Below are 21,701 nucleotides of genomic sequence, written 5' to 3'. Positions count from 1 at the left end.
TATGCAAAATTAAGTTCGGGGAAGATTTAAAGAGAGACTTCCATTTGGTTAGTTAGGAGAGAACTCTATAAATAACTGGGACTTTTATCTTTCGATTGGTATTATCGAAATTTTTTATACTCTTCTCCAGCGGCCAAAGAATGGGTGTAAGAATAAATAGTACTACGTAGTAACGGTTTTGCTATTTTGTTGCTGAGAGCACGTTACCCCGCATTTGTTATCTGGTCTTAAAGAGTGAGTTTCGGAGCAACAGCTAATTATTTAGAGAGCTCGGATTTAGAATTTTAATCAGCGGCTGAGTAGCAGAGAAAGAGACTTGAGGTGCTTGTGAGGTGTCGACGTACTATGTTCTCCTCAGTGCTGTTAAGCGTTACTAATTGAATTGGTGTTTAGATGTTTAACATCTCTGTTGCATAAATCATGGAATATCTAATTAAGCATATGCTTATATTAGCCACTCAAGGATAATCGCTTCCAGGCTGGCATTTATGGATAGTGCGCTTGGTTCATTTATCTGCTATGCATAAGATCCCGCTTATGATTCTTTATTTACTAGTCATAGAAGATTATTATCTCCCCAGAAAACTGGGATTCAATATTTAAAACAACATGTGCTTAAAACCTAATTCGATTTTGTCTTCTCCTAAAATAATTTGATATTAAAATATACAAATTGAAATTTACAAAACGTCGGATGCACGTTGTTTCTATAATTGTAATTTGTAGGTTTATTTAAGTCGTAATTCTAATGATTAACATTCCTTGTATATTTATTTGAATATCGGAAAGCACTCGACGACTGTCTAAGAGCAAAGATGTCTTCCTGGCAGATTTTCTACGTGAATCTGGTTTTTATTCATGTGGTTAGTATGCGTTAAACGGAATGCGGGAATCTGTTTCGTATGCGTCGAGCCCGGATCGAACTGCCAGTGTTGAGCAGTCTTAACCACAAGGGCCCTTAGCTATTCTTAAACGCATGTTCAATTGTAATTTGCCAAGAATTATTATCTAAATCCCGACGCGTTATCGGCGAGACCGTGATCAAATTACACAGCACAGAGTTTAAATTTAGCAATCGTCATTTTACCATACTTTTGGGGTTACAAGTAAACCGAGAATTACAAAACTAAAAGATCGATTGTTTATCGATAAAAATTGACAAATATTAAGCGACCTGCTTTGAAGTTCGGTTGCAAAATTTATCGAAATCTTCCCAATAGGATATTTGGCATTTATCCTTAGCTAAATATTATAGAAGGATGCACTTACCTTGGATGGCAACGGGATTCGATGTGGTTACCTACCGATTCTAAGAGGCAGATCGGTGCTAGCAGAATTACAAACAACAAAAGTATCTTTTCACTCAGCAAAACATATCTTCTTTTTAACCATTTCTAGCTTTCAAGAACTTTTGCGTATGCTTTAATTTGCCTAAATTTTATCCCAGAGAATATGTAGGATATGAAACACAGACAAAATAGAACATTACTTAAATTAAGCTTAATTCTGAGTAAAACTTAAAATCGTTGTCTTAAATTAGACAATTAATTTTATGTTAAATATATTCTGTTCTTATTTTCTCCATCGACCTTCAACAAAATGCAAATTAGGTAACGTGTAAATAGCGGGTGCAGCCAGTATTTAAAGCGGATGGACTAACAACCCTAGCGCTACTATTACGCAGTAATTCCGCAGCGCTTTGAGGATGTGCATCGATAACTGTTGACCTATAGTCCGATACTTCAAAAGAGGCCTTCAGTGCTGTTGCGAAGTCCATTTGCTCATTTCCGATGGTAACTCATGTCATCATCACTGCACAGCTTTTATTTTCTCTGCGTCATTTGAGGCAGTGGTTCATGTTAGCCTTTATTCGCGCATTTTGTCAGATTTCTTCGCGTGCAGTTAAAAGCTGATTTAGATCAGACACCTATGTTCCAAACTCAATTACTTAGAATTCTGGAAATAGAACTTTTTAATTTGATGTTGTTAAGAAATCATTGCTTAAAATTATATTTGAATAACTAATAATGTTGAACTTTCCAATATTAATTAATTTAGTATATAGAAATGTACTAAGCAAAAGCAAAATATGTAAGTTATAATCATGTGAATGTTATTAATTTATTTAGCTACCTTTTATTTAGAAATTAAAGACATATGGCAGCACTCTGATTGATAACATTCACTAGCGGCATTTTTGTGTAATGCTGACAAACCCAGTGTATCATTTGTAATATTAACTGTTAAACTCTTTTTATATAATGAAAAGAATAATATTTTGGATTAATCATTTTTCTTGGAAAATCAGCTGATAATAATGCCTTGAAATTAGTTTCGATAGCCCGAATAATTCAGAATTCTTCGTTGTGATTTTAATTTTGTGCATAATCAAAACATGCTAAATGGAAATTAAATGTAGAAAAAAAATTAAGCTACTCGACCTTTCTTCTGCAGCTGTTGTTCCCATGGTTATGTTTCAAATCCGACGGAGGAAAATAATCTTGAAGTTCCTATTTTAATGGAACAGTCCTATTTTAATGGAACAGACTAAAGTGAGAGTTGGTGGTGATTAGCTTTCTGCTGAAGGCTGTGCTAGGCAAAGAAGAGCAAGCTGGAGTGGGAATTTGAGGCATGTATTTCAAAGTGTTTTTGTAACTAAAAACTTTATATTAAGTGTAATGCGCTAGTAGCTATAGGTAATTTCCTTACTTCTGAGTTTGAAACTGTACTCTAAAAAGCATAGCAAATAAATATTTCGTTCGGCTCTGGGTGTTACGGAGGTTTAGTGTATACGTTTAGTTAGTCTGAAAGCAATAATTCATGTTATAATGTTAGGCAGCAAAATAAGAATAAGGGAAGCTAAGTTAAGCCAAGCTTTGTACGTTTTGTTTACGTCTGTACGCTTTTAGATTTTTCATTTACTTATTGAAACTTAAAAAAAAAAAAAAAAAAAAAAAAAAAAAATCTGCCGTGCCCAGCGCATAACTTTTTGCAACCGAAAAATATAGGATGCAACCGAAAAATACTTTACAGGTACGCTTTGCGGCATACCAATCGCCGAGCGGTAAAGTCGCTTAGTACTGGTAGTTCGAATCCCGTGAACGGACTGCATGTGCGCTTTCGTGGTTTTCTCCATGTGTAACGTATATACGAACCAGTTTCTCCTCCACGAAGGCAAGCCATCCCTCCCCTTAAGCAGATAGCCCTCGAAACTTTGCCGTAATCATAATCACATAAAAAAAATAGCACTCTTTGACGAAAAACTATATTAAAATACAATCGAAAACTTTTCAATTTTGCTGTTTAAGACTTTTATTATCCATACGAACAACGTATTAGGTTTTGATTAAATTGATAAACCGGAAGTTATAATTAATTTGATGCACTAAACAGACTTTCTTAAAAAATGTACTATGACATAAACCAATACTTCTCATACTAATTCAGATGTCAAACAACAAAAATCAGCGTTATACCTACAAAATTTTCACAGGACTAGTTTCGATGGTTTTACCGAACCATCATCTTCAGCTGCAAAACCGCAAATGAACAAGATAGGAAATAATAATAATATAATATTAAAATAGTTTAAATAGTTTAAAATAGGTATGTGAGTAAGAACAATATATTGCATTTATAAGCATTAAATTTATTCTTCAAATTATATCAAATGCAACGAGAATAAGCTCATTATGAAGGCGAGCTCTCGTTCTGAAGCAGTTTATTTTTACAGAAAAATTTTTTAATTAAATTTCAACTTTTATTTACTAACTACTATTATTTACCAAAACATGCATAAACAGCAATAATAATAACGAAGAGGAACAAATTTTAATTTAGAGTTATCTTCTGTCTGAGATCTAGAGTTTGTTATCTGCAAAACAATTTTGTTAGTTACCCTTTGTAGTGAGAGTATTGATAATTAAATATTAAATTCTTTATTATTATGTTATTATTCGTTACTATTACTGATATTTATTTTAAATGAATCTAATATATGGAATAAGTCACTAAATAACTTACTTAAGATAAAGAAATTTAGAAAACATTCCGAAGGGAGGAAACTTGAGAAATAATAATGAAAATCTGTTATCCTTATTTTATTAATTAAAGTTTCCTTTGGCACATAGAGAAAAATATATATTTGGATATAATAATTATAAACGTCTTTATTTCTGACTTCTAGAGCTAAGATACGTCATTCCGTTTCGATTTTGATAAAATTTATTGTCTTGAAGAAAATTTAACAAAACCTATCTTTATCATCAATAACTGCAGATACTCATAAGCCAAAATGTTTTTTTTTAAAGCTTTAATTTTCATGTAGAGTCAAAAATCTTTGAAGTTCTCAAACAAATGTATTCCTTATATATATATATATATATATATATATATATATATGATAATATATATATATATATATATATATATATATGATAATATATATATATATATATATATATATATATATATATACATGAAAATATATATATATATATATGAAAATATATATCTATATATCTTTAGACAGGCAGGAAAAGACTTTCATCAAATATGTATCATCATATCTTTAAATAAGATTTATATCACAGTATATATTGATAAATTGCATTTGTAAAATTTCTGAGACATATCTCCCATTCGTTTTTGATAGCCATGAAAATAATGTAAAATCGGATACAAAATCATCAAAATTTTAACTTTTCTTGGAATCGTAACAAAGCTAACTGTCTTAAAGGATACTTTTCGCGAGCCGCATAAAATTGCTTCGGGGATAGCATGCGGGCCACCGGATTTAGACCACTGATATAGCGAAATGTATAGAAACACTTAACCTTATATCGGGAGTTTTATGATTGTTTTGTCATAAATTTATGAATCCTAAATGCTATATGACTACTCGATATACTACGATCGATGCTATATTTTCAAATCAAAGCAAGTGAGCAGATATGCACATGAGCACGCATTATTGTTAATGTCCATTGAATCGGAAAAATTAATAAAAAATATGTATTATTTATTTAACTTTGAGCCATAAAGTTTATAAACAAATTACATTTTATTTGCAAACGATCCACCGATAGTCATAGATTACTTGAAATTCATTGCTATTCCACTAGTTTTATGTCTTAACAGGAACTGGGCGGGAGATCGTGATCTTCCACATCAAGTGTTTTCGCTTTCACGGTAATGTCAACTTTATGTACCTTTCTTGGGCTCAAAGTCCCATTAATATAAACAGATCTTTATAGGCTTCAAGTAAAGTATCACTTCCGTTTGTCCGATTTTTCCCTAAATCTAAACTGTTTATGTAAACATAAAAACCTTAAATACAGGAAATGGAAAATTAAGGAAGTTTCAACTAGGAGATTTCGCGAACAAAAAATCATCACATACAGACGCAGAGACAAGCATCAGTTAAAAAATAGTAAAAATGTGTTATGGAGACCCTAATTTGCGCTTTTTCACTAAAAACTCAAAGCAAGATACAAACCAGTTTCTGTCTGCAACAAACATATTTTTCCTTATTTTTAATCTCATTTTTTGTTATATTTTTGATGCCAAACACATTCTAAACTATTTAATATGCCAAACACATTCTAAACTATTTTCATTTAGTTTAGAATGATATGTTTTATAGTTTAGAATGATTTATAAACGTGTTTTATAGTTTAGAATGATGAATATAAACTTTTGTTAAATATAACTGTAGAAAATGTATAATATATTATATAATGACGAAGTCGTTTTCTGAAATTTAAAAATAGCCAAACTTCTGACTGACTATCTATGTACATGTTTGTCCTCTAATAACTCAGTCACTACTATAGCTATCGTCACCAAACTTTCTACCATTCTTTTCTGGCTCCTGGAAAAGTTCGACATCCACATTTTTCCTAAAGAAAAATAGCTAAAATCAGAGATATTAATTAAAAACTCGGAAAAAGGATAGTTCGCATTTCCCGAGGGCAACAGTCTCGTAAGCTGGAGACGAAAATCTGCTTTATTTCGAAAGTTGTTGCCACTGCTCGCTTACGATGAAAAAAATTCATTGCCAAACATTAAATACATTATTCCGGATTCCAAAAATTCGTGGGAAGCCATTTCGGCTATTCCCATCATCCTAAGACTTTAATCAGCCAAAATATTAATTAAAAACTCTGAAAGCGCTAGTTTTCGCATTCATTTCTCCGAGTGGCAACAGTGTCGCGCTTTGGAAATAAAAATGCTTTATTTCGGAAAGTGTTGCTACTACTCTTTTAATCGTAGAGTTTGTTAATCAAAAATTGGTAAATTTTACAAAATCTATACATATAAAAGAATGTCTGTTTGTGTCTTTGTTTGTTCGCATTATTGATTTTTGATCAATTATGATATTTTTTTGCCACATTTAATGGACTAAAATTGAATATAGGTGAAATATTGGATGGAACTTAAGCCTTTACGACCCTTTGATTAGAAAGATAAACATCATTAAAAACTGCGTGCCATTGCTGCCGATATATTGAGAAAGAATTACCTTATTTTTCTATAGAATTTTTTACGTAGGTTCACTATCGCATCATACTGAAAAATGTATGAATATGAATCGTATTTTTTCATCGTTATTAGAGAAGGATTACAGCGGTATAGTTCTCTCTGTTGTTTAGATGCATTACTTTCGGACTAACTCCACTAGCATCGGGTACTTCCGCTAGTGATAGAATAAAGACCGAATAATATCTTTTATAGATATGGTGTATATGCAGTATTGGAAAAGGGTTACATTTTACAGATTGAGCTATAATTCTGTTATTTTAAGTAAGGCCTTTCAAAAGAAAATAATAAATATTTTACATCGCAGCCTTGAAAAATACATATTATAATTTTTTAGCTCAGCTATTAGTCTCCAAATGGGATTTTGTATCGGTTGACTATAAACTGCAAATCACTTTTCAAATTTTTGCCACCAAATATTATCAGCCTGTATTATGTATAAAGAAATTAAGCAATGAAGAAATCTGCATGTATATATGTATGTAAGTATGTTTTCAAATATTTTATGATTTAGCAATTCAATTGAGTTTTATGTGGTGCAAGTGCAAAGAACGTGATATTTAATAAAAAAAGTTAATGCACAAAACGGTTATAATAAAAAGACAAAAAAGTTCTGTAAGCCATCTTACAAAGAAAAAGAAGATTGCTATGATGAACTAAAAACAGACAGAAAAAAATCTGAAAATATTATATACTTAAATTGCATCGGGAATTTTAAACATATGCTGCTATGCTATTTTAAAAATATTTGTGATTTTGCGGTTGAACTGAAGATGGATAAGTGCTAAGAAATTGTTACATCATAACAAAGCTAAAATGAAAAAAAAATTGGTTAGCAAAACTCAGTGCAATACGAGACTGGTAAATAGCGAGCTCAGCAGGAGCGTAAAAAACCTTAACACACCTCTTTAGGAAACCGTCAAAATCTGATATCCTTCCTTTTTTTATCCAATTCGTCATAAACAAAATCCGTGTCCATTTTCAGTGTGTTGCAAAAACGTTTGATTTTGTTAGTTAGCAAATTTTAATTTTCACATATTTTTTATGTTTTATTGTTAACATTTTCTTGTCTCCTTCATTGTAGAGCAAAAATAAATGTTTTTTAAATTAGTAAACACGTACTGTTTTTTTTTGTACAAACTAAGTTTCAGGAATAAATTTCTTCCTACATATCAAAAAGGTCGATCAAAGGAAATAGCAGCATATGTATGGGGGGGGTAGAAGTATTCGGGAATATGTCGTGCTTAAGGATAATAAAAGAATACTTGACTTTATAAAATAAAAAAAACACACACACTTAAAAAAAAAAAAAAAAAAAAAAAAAAAATACCGGAAAATGGATTTTGAAGCAAAGAAACAAATAAATAAGAGGATGAGGAACAAATGGCGTTCTTCCCATGCGATTCCGAAATTAAATAATTTAAATAAATTTTTTTTAAGTCAGGTTTTATTTTATGTTTTCTTTTATTAACTTCTAATATGTTATTTTAGCCGCATAAATATTAGCAAATGCAGAATTCGGTTTTGCTGTTAATTATTCTTCTTCTACATCAAAATGAAATGTAAATGCACATCATCAGAACTGATATATACCTATATACTCTTTGAAATATCCTTTTTCAATTTTAGGTTGGTAAATTAAATATTTATTAAAAAAACACTGTGCAAATGAAGTCAATATAAATAACACTTTCAGATCATGAAATTTATAAATGAATTGATAAAGTAGGTAAACTGAATTTTACTTTTAAAATATTGCTTGATAAATTAGGTTTATAACACATTTTACCACTTTAGGAAATACTCCCAGTTTAAGAACTATGCCCAGAAATAAACATCTCTCTTTTTTTACCTACAACATTTAAATAAGCATTCTACTAGCTAACAAATAAAAAACTCAGTACATCGTCACGCTATAAAAATATTTTATTTCAATTAAACTAATTTAATTGGCTCCAGTGCCTCTTAAAAATCATTAAAAATTAAATTTAAAATCGGCGATAAATAGGAATACTACATACATCATCATAAGGAAGTTCAGAACAGCGTGGAGTAGCAATGTTATTGATACTTAAATAAAAGAAGCAACTTTTGCATTAAAAGATATTTAACACAGGAACTGTTATAAAGTAAGTTGAAAATATATTATTATTTAATTAACAAACAAATTTAGTAATTCAAAATTACTGTATTACTGTAAACATTCGGTATCTTTAATACTTCGTAGTTTTAATATTGAGGGCACAGTTGATATTTCATGCTTCTGGCTCCAGAAAGAAACCTGTCTAGCAAGTGGCCGAATCATTGAATACTGGGAGTTCGATTCGGGCCTGAATCCAAGAGGGCATGCTGCCTGCGTGGTTGGTTTTCATAGATTTTCCCGTGTGTTACATAAAATGAGCCACTTAGCAAATCTTCCCCGAAGTTATTTCTACCCTTAAGAATTTAACCCTCATATGCTTTATTGTATTCAAATGATCTTACCTAACCTAAGTGAAAAGAACCTGGTTCTCTCTCTTTCTTTATATATATGTGTTACAATATATGCAGGATGCGTGAAATATTGCACATGTTAAAAAATATCTGCATCTATTATGAAGAAGACAATGAAGAAGAACTGCAAAAATTATTTTTTCTGATTTTAATCTTTGAAATTGGTTGGGTAATAATAATGCCGTAAAGCTTATTACTGTTTCTTTCAACCACGCAATGTTCAGCAATTTCATTGTTTTATAAGAACATAGCAGTTTCAACTGTACTAGTTTGTGCTGTTTAACAGGCTGCAATGATAGTTAACATTCTGAAATGTCACATTACTGGCGAGCTATCGCTTTTTTCTCTATGGGTTCAATTTTGAGTTTTCATCTTATATTAGCTATATATACTCCCACTGCGTCTATTTATAAGCTTATTGACTTACAAGAATCTCTCACAAACTCTTTATTTTAGTCAATAACACTGAAATTCAAGGAAGAAAACGCACGTTTATATTTTGAAATGTTGATTAGCTTGTGTACGTATTTAAATTACCTTGTTTCTTGTGATTTGTTTACATTTCTATATAAATATTATACATTTGGAATCGCTTAATCCTAAGCTAAGTTTTAGGATTGAAATCAAAGATTTCAAATTTTGAGCTCCGTTACTTGCCTGTGTGTCCAAAAATATTGATTTTTTTTAATAATCTCTAATTTAGAAAAGGATTGTTCACTCACAGGAACACTAAAAATTATCCTTAAAAAAAGCCGTATAAGTTACTTTGGATAGCAGTTAAAACTACTATATATGATTTATTTTATGCAACAATTTTATTTTTACGCATACAATGTCTGATAATGTATGTAACTGCGAAATAAGTTGCCTTGAATATATAAGTCCTAAATTTTTATGGTAAAAATAACATTTTATGATCATTTATTTATTTTAAGATACAAAGTTGCATTTTTGTTAATATAAAAATACATTAACATTTGTTTTTGATATTTTGAATCATTTATTAATTATATTCAAAATTATGCCTCACATTCGTAAAGCAAAAGAATACATTCATTTGAATTTAGTTTTCTCTATTTTGTTTTGCGTAAGTCAGAATTATTTACAATGATATAGAACAGGTTGCAGAATTCAAAAGTGCTAATACATACATAAAATGTACAAAATATATAGAATATAATACAATTATTAATATAAAAAATCTGTAAAAGAATATTTTTAAGTTAGAAGGATTTTAGTTCAATATAGTAAAAATTTTTGAAAATTAACTATCATAAATTTTCTGGTCATATAAAATTAAAAATAAAATAATACCTGCTTGCACAGATGTATTAAAAATGGGAATTGTAATAAAGAAATTTAAGCAAACTGAATATAATTATTATTACGTATATTATTCTGCAATGCCATTTCTATTACTAAAATAAACTATAGTAATGTCCTAATGGAATCCGGGAATATGGTAGCTTCACAAATTACTTTTTATTCTCTGACAATAATATTATGATGGATAAAAAATTATTTTCTACATTATAGTCAATTTAATTAAAACGTATTTTAAGTAATTTTAAAAGATTTCCATCTCTTTTATTCTGTACATTTTAGTTCCTTTAAAATGCTCTTTGATTTAGAAACGCTATCTCATCATCTCTTGAACCTGGCTGTAGAAATTAAATATTTGTATTTAAAAACTGACGATTGCCGACAATTTCAGTATAGCTAAAAATTCAGACAGTTTCTGATAAACCTCCAAATTCCAACAAATAATAGTAGAAGTTTTACCATTCTACCATACTCATACGCAAAATAATATTTCGAACTCTCCGAAGGCCCACAAGAAGCTGAGTGGTAAAGTCATCGGGTACTGAGAAAAAAAAGGGTTAGAAACCCTGGGAAAAAGGCTAGCTGAGTGGGAGATTTCGCAATTTTCCGTATGTGTTACTAAAGTACGTTTCGATTTAGAGAATGCATATATTTTCATAGGCAAACAACCCTTGGATTGTTTTGCCTTAATCAATTAACTTAATCTAATTTTGTATCTATCCGATGGTTTATACCAGATTTTGGCACAGTTCCGGCAGAATACTTTGTTGTCATCGTTGTGGTAGTTTCCAAAAAAATCGTATTATTAGAAGGCAGTTAAACATTTCTCGTTTTAATTCAAATCATAAGCAAAACTAAGTTAAATAAAGTCGTGTAAATAGCGAAATATTTATCATGAAACCTTTCAGTAATTTAAAAAAAAAATATTGGAAGTTAAAATTTGAGTTCGGAAAGACTGAAACAATTGTTTGGTTTGAATAATTTCAGTGATGTTTATCTAATAGTAATTGAATAAACAGATAAGTTCTATATATATCACAAATTCTTATTATAAAAGAAGACATCATGAATAGGAAAGTGAATTTATACCATGAATTGAGCTAATTTTACAAATTAATGAAAAGCTTATACAATACAGAGCAATGTTAGGAGAAATTTATTTCGTTCTAATATTAAAAAGAAAACGTTTCTGTTTAAAAGGTTCCTGGATAATTGCAAAAGGCAGCTTGTAATGTCGTAAGAGTCTATTAAAATTATTTACTTCCATGGCAACGTTTCTCGCGGGGAAAATAATGATAAAGTATACTGACAAAATATAATGCTTATTATCCCGGTACTTTTGTGTAATTAAAATGCTACTATTTAAAAATGCTCATTTTGCTCCACTTATCATTTCTCGCTATAAAAGACAATCGTAACATTCTTTAACCCTTAGGGATGTATTTGCAAAAGCCTACATTATGGGCACTTTAATATGCAATTGAATTGATTTATTAACGTTTTTACTATGTATTACTTATTAGTTTAATTTTGTCAGCAAAAATAAGCTTTCGTTACAACTTACGATGTTAGTAATTTGTAGCAAATTATGTTGAACACTTAGATTACGTAACATGACACAATATTAACGGAAAATTGGAATATTTTTATGCACGTTTCTGAATACATTTTGTGTTAAAGAAAGTAAGAAAAGTGCATGGAATATTTTTATTCTTTATGGTTAGCAAACCTAGAAAGCAAAAATTAAACTGAAAAAACGCCATTAAAAATGAAATATCAGTTGCGGTAAGACTTTTCATCAGAGACCAAACCAAAATTTCACACGATCAGCTGCTTTTCTGATTTTAGCCAATACCCCCCATTTATCTAATGACTCGAATAATGCAGTAAATAAAGTAAAATGACCAACCAACGTATATGTGTCCTGGCCAACGTTCAGCCATTGTATTTAGACTCCAATAATCAGTCTCGAATATTTTTTTTATGTGTTAATATTGATGTTAACTCGTCCAGGGTATGGAGACAACTAAGCGTTTTTGACTTATCAGTGATCTCTCTCAAACTATTTACTCTCATTTTCGAAACTATTGCTTGTAAACGTAAACATTGATTCCCTGAATACCTCTGCAGGGGCTCGAAATTGAAATATCAATTTATTTTGATTTTCTTATGCGCATATTGATATTTTTAAATATAATCTTTTTTATGTTTGTAATCTCAACTGGTTACGATGTTAGAACCGCTGTTTAGTAGTTTAGAATGGCAACTAGGCACGCACATTCAACTTCTCTAATATAAGATTTAGGAAAAATTATATTTATAATTTCCAAAATAAAAAAAATACAATACAAAAACCAAAGTTTGTTGTGAAACGTCTACAATAATGATAATATGTAATCAAAATTCTCTAATGAATAAAAGAAAAAACTAGGTTAATTTAAATGTATAGTAACTTATTATTTTAATAAATGAAACAGTTATTTTTTACGTTTATTAAAATAATGAAACGCAATCCCCTCTTTTCATCAGCAGATGATCATATTTGGCAGGGTTAAATATTCTTTGCATCTATTTCAAAGCCAACTCATTCGTACACTCAGAAGCAAAATACATCCGTGTTGAATTTTTCATTTGAAATATGTGTCATTATTTTAGCTAATGCTAAAATGCAAGTAATATAATGTCTTAGATTTTGTTTCAGAAGAAAATTTAAATGTTTCTGAATTTTACTGTTTATAAATCTGCAGCCGGCTTTTTGAATATTATTTCTCGTTGTGTCCTTGATAATTAAAACATATAACTGAGAGGAAAACACGCCAAATTAAAAGTTAGCCTTCCCCCACCCCCACCCCCACCCAAAAAAAACATAGATTAGGGCATAATTTAAATAACTCTACTATTTCGAAAGCTATCAAAGAGAGGTTAGATATGATTTCCAGGTCACCTTTCAATCACCATCCAATTCACCTTTAAATTCATAAAATCTTTATTGTCTAGTTCTCGTCAAAGTTTTCAAGTTCCAGTCTAGATCTCGCTAAAGTTTCCAAAATTCTAATACCTGTGCTTTTTCCCGTTTCATTATTTTTTCCTCGAAAGTAGGTGATTTGCTTGCTTTTGCATTCTTTTACCCATTGTTCCTGAAGAAGATGGACCTGAATTTTTTTTTTACCTAATAGACATTTTTCTGCCTCAGAATATACGACAGTCTAAAACGACTACGACTTTTGTCTAATTTTAAAAGGTAACTATAATTCAGGAAAAACAATGAATTAAAATCTTTGCTCAGTAAAACCGTTACTTTAAAAGTCCTCCACGAAGTCATACCTTCGCTTATGGAGATACCCCAGTGTGGTTCCTCATAATCAAATAAAACGAACCAAACCATATAATTGTAAACTTTCTAATTAGTTTCGAATCTATTTCAAACTACAGCAGTTTAGAATAAAGATTTAAAAAATACAGTTCTTTCAACAACTGCATCTTCCAAGCATATTTTCCATAAATTTCATTCTTATGAAGTAAAAATATCCATTTTTATTTTTAACGCAGACGAAAAATAATGTAATTAATTATTATCCATACTTTTATGCAATTTTCTTATTATCTTTAGCTTTACGTATTCTGTTTGAATAAACGGTTATATTTATACATGTACGTGTTTACGTGTATTTGAGGTACCTGTATGTATGTATAATACATACATTTTCTCACTTCTAAATCCAATCTCAGAAACAAATAGGGAAAATATTAGTTGAGCTAAAATAAATTTAAATAAGTAGTTTATAAGTAACTTTTGAACAAATTTAATTAACTGGCGACGCTCTTCTATTTCGCAGAGATACGAGTCAAGTGTACGGATGCTAATTTTATGTATTCATAGAGAAGAAGTTGTGTTACAATTTTAAGAAATTTTCATTCAGTCGAAATTACATTATCTCCAGTACCTTTTTTATTTCACTATCATGTTTTCATTAAGCAATTCGTCTTTAAAATTGAACGTAGGGAAATTTTAATTTAATTTTCTGTAAAGCATCAAGTAATGAATTTAACAAAGCATAAAATTAAGTTAAACAGATGAGTTCTTATTTTGCATTGGACAGATATAAATTTAGTTTTATAGAAGTTTCATGAATTGTATTATACACCATGCTACGAAAGGCCTTATTCGGCCTTTAGTTTCGTAACCGTTGGTTCTAAACCTATACTTACAGTTGCAAAAATGTTTTAAATGAAGCAAATATTATATTTTAGCATTTTCACTTCCTTGTACGAAGTAAAAAAGAAGTATTATAATAGGGAAAACTTCAGGTATCATATTTCAATGAAAATATCCATTACGGTTTAGGAAATAAATTATTATTAACTAACTTTGCAGCAATTGCGCAAGTAATAATAACTTGTATTCGCACTAAATGGATTTAAGTTCATACAACATTTAATATATGTATATATGTATCGAACGCAGTTTAACAATATTTTTGGTGACATCCGTACGTAAGGACAGAATAAATGACTCTTTTCCCCCACAAAATTTGTAAAACTGATTTAAAATGAATTCTAGCCAGAATTTTTCATGGCATCTGTACGTACGTATGTACGTACGTATCTCACACAACTCGAAAACGAGTTGCCTCAGAATGTTGAAATTTTATATATAGGACTGCTATAACATGTAGATGTGAAACTCGTATTTTGGTTGCAATCGGCCGCACCAAACGTATATAAATATATGTATATATGTATCCACTCTGTCACTCGGCTCAGTGATCTCAGTTTCTGTATTCTTATATGTTTGTAAATTGTGCCTTTTTTGCTTTATAAATGATTGAATTATACTGTTCTTAGTTTACGATTAAAGTGTTTATGCCTTTCGTAAATCTACATGCAATATTTGCAGAATTATCAACAATTTAATAGTTGTTTAAGTGCCACTAAGCCTAGTTATTTTTGCCATGGCGGCAATGTTTATTTACATTTGAAGCTTGGCAGAATAGTAGATCTGATGCCACCCTAGAGAAAGTATGCTTCACAACATCAAAGATAACGCTTTCTTTTATTATTGCGAATTCAATCATGCTTAAGCCATTCTGGAATTTATTTGAGGAAATAAGTGTTTAAGATTTACTTCGTAAATTTTAATGTAGATATTTTGAGATTTTATGTATTTTTGCCTTATCGCGAAGTGAGAACTGAATTAATTGAATGAGAAATACTGAATCAACTGTGAAAAAACTGCTTTTTTTTTGTTTGTTTGATTTGTTTAATTTCTTTTATACATCGTTTTAGATTGGTTATAGTAATTTAGTTGAACATGGGGCAAAGATTAGATAATTCTTAAGATGATATAAATTTTGTCTATTTTGAGTTCTAAAATGAATGAAAGGTAACGCTGTTATGTGAACCTACCGCCTGAGTGTCGCTATGGTAAACAAATATAGTGAATTTTAAAGAGTGCATTTATTCTTTTTTGGTTTGTGCGCTATCAACGAGCTAGATTTAATTAAATCCAATAAGTTTAAATGTAATGCAAGAAAAAAAGCGTATAATTTAATATTCCGTACAAGGAAGTCATATGGTGTACACATCAGATTTTTTTAATTTAAAATATCAATTTTATAAATTACGAAATTTAACGTTATTACGAAATCCAATGTTGTATATTGTCCCCTGGTCACTTATATTTAGGAAGATTTCTTAAGTCATTATGAAAAATGAAAAAACAAAAAGTAGAAATTAAAAACGAAAATTAAATAAAATATAAAAAGTAATGGGTAGCAGATTCGGGTAGCAATCTAAAATCCTGAATTCGAATGCTGGCGGAAACATCGCTGATATTTCGTGTTTTCTCCTCAGAGAAGCCCAATACACTCCATATTTTGTAAGACCTTTCTAAATGTCTTAATGTGTGATTTCCTGGAGTAAACAGTTTGCACACCAACTAGCTGTTAGAAGATCTGTTTTCGAATTTCGGGAAGGGCGCAGTTAAGTTTTCATGTATATTACACCAAAAAAATTAATAGGTGTTACAGTAATGCACGAATAAAAATATTGTCAAGAATAATTCGCAAATGGTTGCTTTTAATCCACCGGCTCTCGTGTTTCTCGTGGGGGCAAGTATAAAGAATTATTGCCTCTCTCATGCGTACTGTTCTAATGCAAATGGCTAGCACTTCCAGTTGGCCAATTATAAAATCCCTTGTTCGAATCCCAGCGAAGATATCTTTGATTTCTCCATATTTCTACACTCAATTTCTGCTATTAATGATAAAGAGCGTAGTTATTTATGATAAAAAAAACCTTTTAACTGATGTTTTTGATGACCAACAACCTGAATGAAGCACTTGTCCTTTCATTCTCCAAATCTAAGCCCTTGCAATTTTCTTTGCAGATTACTTGTGAAAAATACCACATACATGCGATCCTACTTTTTATATTATAAGAACTTAAGTAGTTATAACATCTGAGGGGTTATTCTATCGTAGCTAAATAAGTATCCATATCAGCTCCTCATGAAACATTACCTTAGCTGTGCTTGCGAGTTATCACCCCTAGATTAAACTGACTGGGGCAGCAGCAAAACGCATCAAGTAGTATAACTTAGTTTTATTTTACGTACTACTTGTGATTTCAAATTAAAATAGTACAGATTTAAACTAACGTTCAACCAATGGCTGGACTTACAACAATCTAACAGACTGTAAAACCAATGCTATTACACGAAGCTACAACTAACACATGAGTCGAACCGTCTGAATCTAAATTAAAAATCGCACTTACCAGTCCGGTTCACAAAATATCCCTACTGCAAATCATCGGGCTATGATTATTCCTCTCAGTTTAACCTACACCGCTTGCAAACAGAATCTGCACTAGTCTCAGCGAGTACTTGACAAAATAAGGTATAAAGGAAAGATCGAAACTAAGCGCTTAAACTGTTAGTTAACAGAAATATCACAAAATATGTTACCTGAATATCATATTTCACATAACATTCGCTACTACTCGCGGTCTCAGGTATCCGCGGAAAGTTTCAAAACCTACTACCCGCAGTTACCGGTGTGCTGCTGTATAGTAATAAAAGCAGTTTCCTAAATTAAAATAAATTATGCTACTTTTCAAGTAAAATCCTTTAAAATAATATAGTAGTAATCATTGAAGTATTTAATGTTGTGATGGAAAAGTAGTAGTGTTTAAAATGAAAGAATATTGATAAATAAAGTAAAATAAAATAAAAAATTTTTTGTGAATGATTGAGCGAGCGAGTGAGTTAGTAAGTAAAATTTAAAAATAAATTAAATAAACAAAATACAAATGAATTATATTAACCATATTTCCACTGTTCACGAAAAGAACGTGCAGACCCAACAGAAGTTAATTCAAATTAATTGCAAGCCAAATTACTCGCTGTAAGCAGCAATATTTCAGTGGCAATAACTAACAAATAAGAAAGCAAATTCAGATACCATACTCAATTCGGTATATGTATAGAATAACATAATTGCATTTTTTACAACAATATTGCATTTACTGATCTAGCATTCTTTTTTCCAATAGGTTCTCCTATACCGTCAGTCACGTGGTGGAGGGATTCTGTTCTGCTGGACGACACTTATTACATCACAACGCAAGGAGCTGTCCGAAACGAAATTACATTAACGAAACTGCGACGAAGCGACTTGATGGCTGTCTTATCCTGTCAAGCCAACAACAACAATCTCACGTCACCCACCACAAACTCCGTTTCATTGGACTTAAATCGTAAGTGATGTAAATTAAAGATTTGTTAATTGAAAGCTGCAAACCTCAGACCGAGCACATTGGCGGTTAACAGTTTAACTGCAGTCATTTAGAATAATTGCTTGTAGGAGATAAAGAGTAATGGATGTTAATTAAACCATCTCCCTTTGGAAATTGCGACAGGAATGTAAATGTTCTCTAGAACATGCTACTTGCTGAGAATTTTACGGGTTATCTTACGGAATCCCTAAGTTGCAGGAAAGGAGCCATTCAAAGGCTAAGCTGCTATTAAGGGTTATAGTTGTTTTGAAAGGCCACGCTTCTTCATTTATTATGCATAAAGTAATTTTATGTTTTTTCAGACATTTTCTTCGTTGTCTTATTTCTAAATTTAGAATTCATGTGATCAGCATTTCCTCACATATCGCCCCTAATTTTTTCTACTTATTTTATCGTCCATAAATAAAGAGGGAAAATTATGGGAATAATTTAGTTTTCGAAGGAAGCCGTTACAATAGAAGTATAAAAAATGAAAAGCAATCGTAGTTTATCTACTGGTTACATAATATTATTTCTTTTGAGAACAATTTACATTCCTGTAAGAATACCTAGTAATATCAACATTACAATATCTGATATCTGCATTTCTTCTTCTGTATAACTTGAAACTCCCTCATTCTTATTGTTGTCTCTGCTTAGCCGCAACTCGTTCACTAATAATTAGAGATATTGAATGTGCAGTTGATTGAGTGACATATAATTTTCGCTTCGTTGTCGTGAGTCGGTTCTTGAATTAGGCTGGCATAAAGTTAACAGTAAGAAGGAAAATATCCGGCGTAAATTTCGCATGTTGTTTATGAGGGCTTGTCTTTATTTCTAAGACAAATGTTATCCCTACGTGGACGAATCCATTTTAAAATTTAGGCAAGTTCGTTCTCTGAACGCATTGGGAAAAATTGCACGAATATTTTTTAAGATTTACAGAACCTGGCCGTGAAAGGTTTTAGGGGGCGGGGAAATAACGCTGGGAGATAAGGTAATACGAAAAATTGTATTTACTCGATGAAATATGTCTCGATGTCTAGATTTTATAAAGAATATTTAGAGAAGGTCTGAGCAAACGTTTTGGTCGAAGAACACCAGTAAGAGCGAAAAACAGGGCAGAATATAAAATAATGTTATTCTATATAATTTATTATTATTAGGGAATATGAAATAAAATATAAAATAAAATATAAATGAAATAAATCTAAATAAAGTATAAATTAAATAAATGTAAATAAAATATAAATTAAGTAAATATAAAATATAAACGAAATAAATCTAAATAAATTATAAATTAAATAAATATTAAATGTAAATTAAATAAATATAAAATATAGGTTAAAAATATTAAATGTAAATTAAATAAATATAAAATATAGGTTAAATAAATATTAAATGTAAATTAAATAAATATAAAATATAAATTAAATAAATATTAAATGTAAATTAAATAAATACTCGTATAAAATATAAATTAAGTAAATCTAAAAACAACTAATAAATTAACAAATCGAATTATGCTGTTTCAGGACTTTCATCACTATTTTTTTTAAATAATTCAAGACTTTATTTTGCAGTGGCTATACTCAAAATTGTTCGTAAATGTTCACCGGGGATGTCTGACCATCAAGCATTTTTATTGCTATTTGTCATAAAAATGTGACCTCACATTATATAAATTATTTATATAATACATTCAAATTTAATTTAATTAATAAAGTATAATTAGAAAAGATTTTTATAGCATTAACTTTTTTTAAAAAAATGAATATGATAACTAATGCACTAAAATGATAAAAATAACTTATCATATAAGTAAAATGGGAAAACAAACTTCTATTTATAGATTCATCTACAATATTACATCACAAATAATAACAGCGTGGGAGCTCATGATTGATTTAAAAAGATAATGGCGTATATATTTGGCAAGGCAATTAAATTAATATAAAATTTAAAATGTTAATGGTTAATGTTAATTGTTGATTTGACAAAGAAATTAAATTAATACATTTCATTATTTATAAGCTCCCTGCTTTTATTATTCACGATATAGTATTGTAAAAGAGGGTACTTTTCCGTTTCGCCGGCGCAGATCTCGCCAAGCAGACTTTATTGGCGACAACATACAGTATACACATAAAAAATATTAAAAAATGTTAGTTCTAAGAATTCTTTTTTTGAAGACATAGACATTTTAATATCGCTTAAAATTTTATAAAAAGCCAATAAATAAAGACAATAAATTTGTGAAAAGACATTAATTTAAGAATTTACTATGCTTTCATGGTTCAACATCCTGATTCGCCGGTTCATATCACGTGACCCCAAGAGATCTCATCTCACGTAAACTACTCTACAAAAATCTAATGCTCTCAGTAATTATCTACATTAATTTCAAGTTAAATCTTAATTTGGAACACAAGTTTAAATGCAAGAAATATTCCAATTCGTACGAATAGCTTACTCAGAAATTATGTAAAACTGCAGTGCTTTATTTAGCTAATGCATTCTCATTAGAATTGATGAATTTAACCCTTGACTTTACCTTTTCTATATTTTCGGCTTCGGGTAAGCGCTGTGATTGCATCCTAATTGACTTAATTACCGAAAATGGCCTTAGACATAAAACTGAACTATCTGATAAAATTGCTATGTAATTATACGTCAGTATTGAAAGAAACAATCAATCTAATAAGGAAAAGCTGCCACTTGTTTTGAAAATGAGGCGTAAAAGGTTACCAGCGAGAATATTCCGTTTGGCATCGGTTGTATCATTATTGGCGACCTTTATCACTTGCGCCGGCAAAACGGAAAAGTACCTAAAAAAGTCCTGTAAATAGCTTAAATATAAATTGTTTAATCAAGTATCCCCATTGAAATATATGATAATTGTGTTCTGCTTTTAGTGCAATTATTATCACATCCATTTTAAATGAAAGCTTATTCTATATATATATAAAATTCTTTACTGTATTTTAGTTTAGTCTCAATTACACGTCACCAATGATGAAACTTTTACCCATTATTAAAAGCACAAGCATAATATAAGAAAATTTTGGAATAAAGAAAAATAACTGAAAGTCATTCAGAAAATGAAGAAATAACTTTAGTTTTCTGTTTCAGAAATTGGATGTAATAACAGTTTTAAAATGAACATTTTACTTGAAGCTAAAGGAAAAAATCTGATGTGATCAACACCATGTGACTTAAATTTTATACATTATTAAATTACACACAGTTTTTTCTGCACTTCATTTAAACTTATTTCTCGAATTTATATAGAGATATAGTTCTCATTCAATCAATTCAGTGCTCGCTTCACGGTAAATCTAAAATATATAAAAACTGAAAACTTCTTTATTAAAAATTGTAGAATACATAACAATCTAAAACACCAAATACACCAAGTAGGAGCAGTTCAAAAAAACAGTTTTTGCAATTAAAATTAGAGTTTGGAAGCCAAAACAAATATCAGGGAATTGTTTTCAATTCGGTCAACGGCCAGAAAATGTTTCGTTGCACAAAATTAAAAGTTATTTTTCATCCCATTGTACAAAAGG

General features: G+C 30.1%; 1 protein-coding gene across 1 annotated transcript in view; it reads left to right on the top strand.

The window, feature by feature from the left end:
* The window catches only part of LOC118185857 (cell surface glycoprotein MUC18-like), a 1,126,921-nt gene that overhangs the window by 539,185 nt on the left and 566,035 nt on the right, over window positions 1-21,701 (top strand). The window contains exon 4 of the mRNA XM_085820901.1: window positions 17,911-18,114. Within this exon, the coding sequence (XP_085677027.1) occupies window positions 17,911-18,114 (204 nt within the window). The remainder of the gene's footprint in view (window positions 1-17,910; window positions 18,115-21,701) is intronic.

Source organism: Stegodyphus dumicola, chromosome 7, assembly GCF_044657685.1.
Source record: "Stegodyphus dumicola isolate Sdum_Otavi_A_Nest chromosome 7, ASM4465768v1".
Lineage (NCBI taxonomy): Eukaryota > Metazoa > Arthropoda > Arachnida > Araneae > Eresidae > Stegodyphus > Stegodyphus dumicola.
The sequence above is the reverse complement of the archived record's forward strand: the minus strand, read 5'-3'. Positions and strand labels throughout refer to the sequence as shown.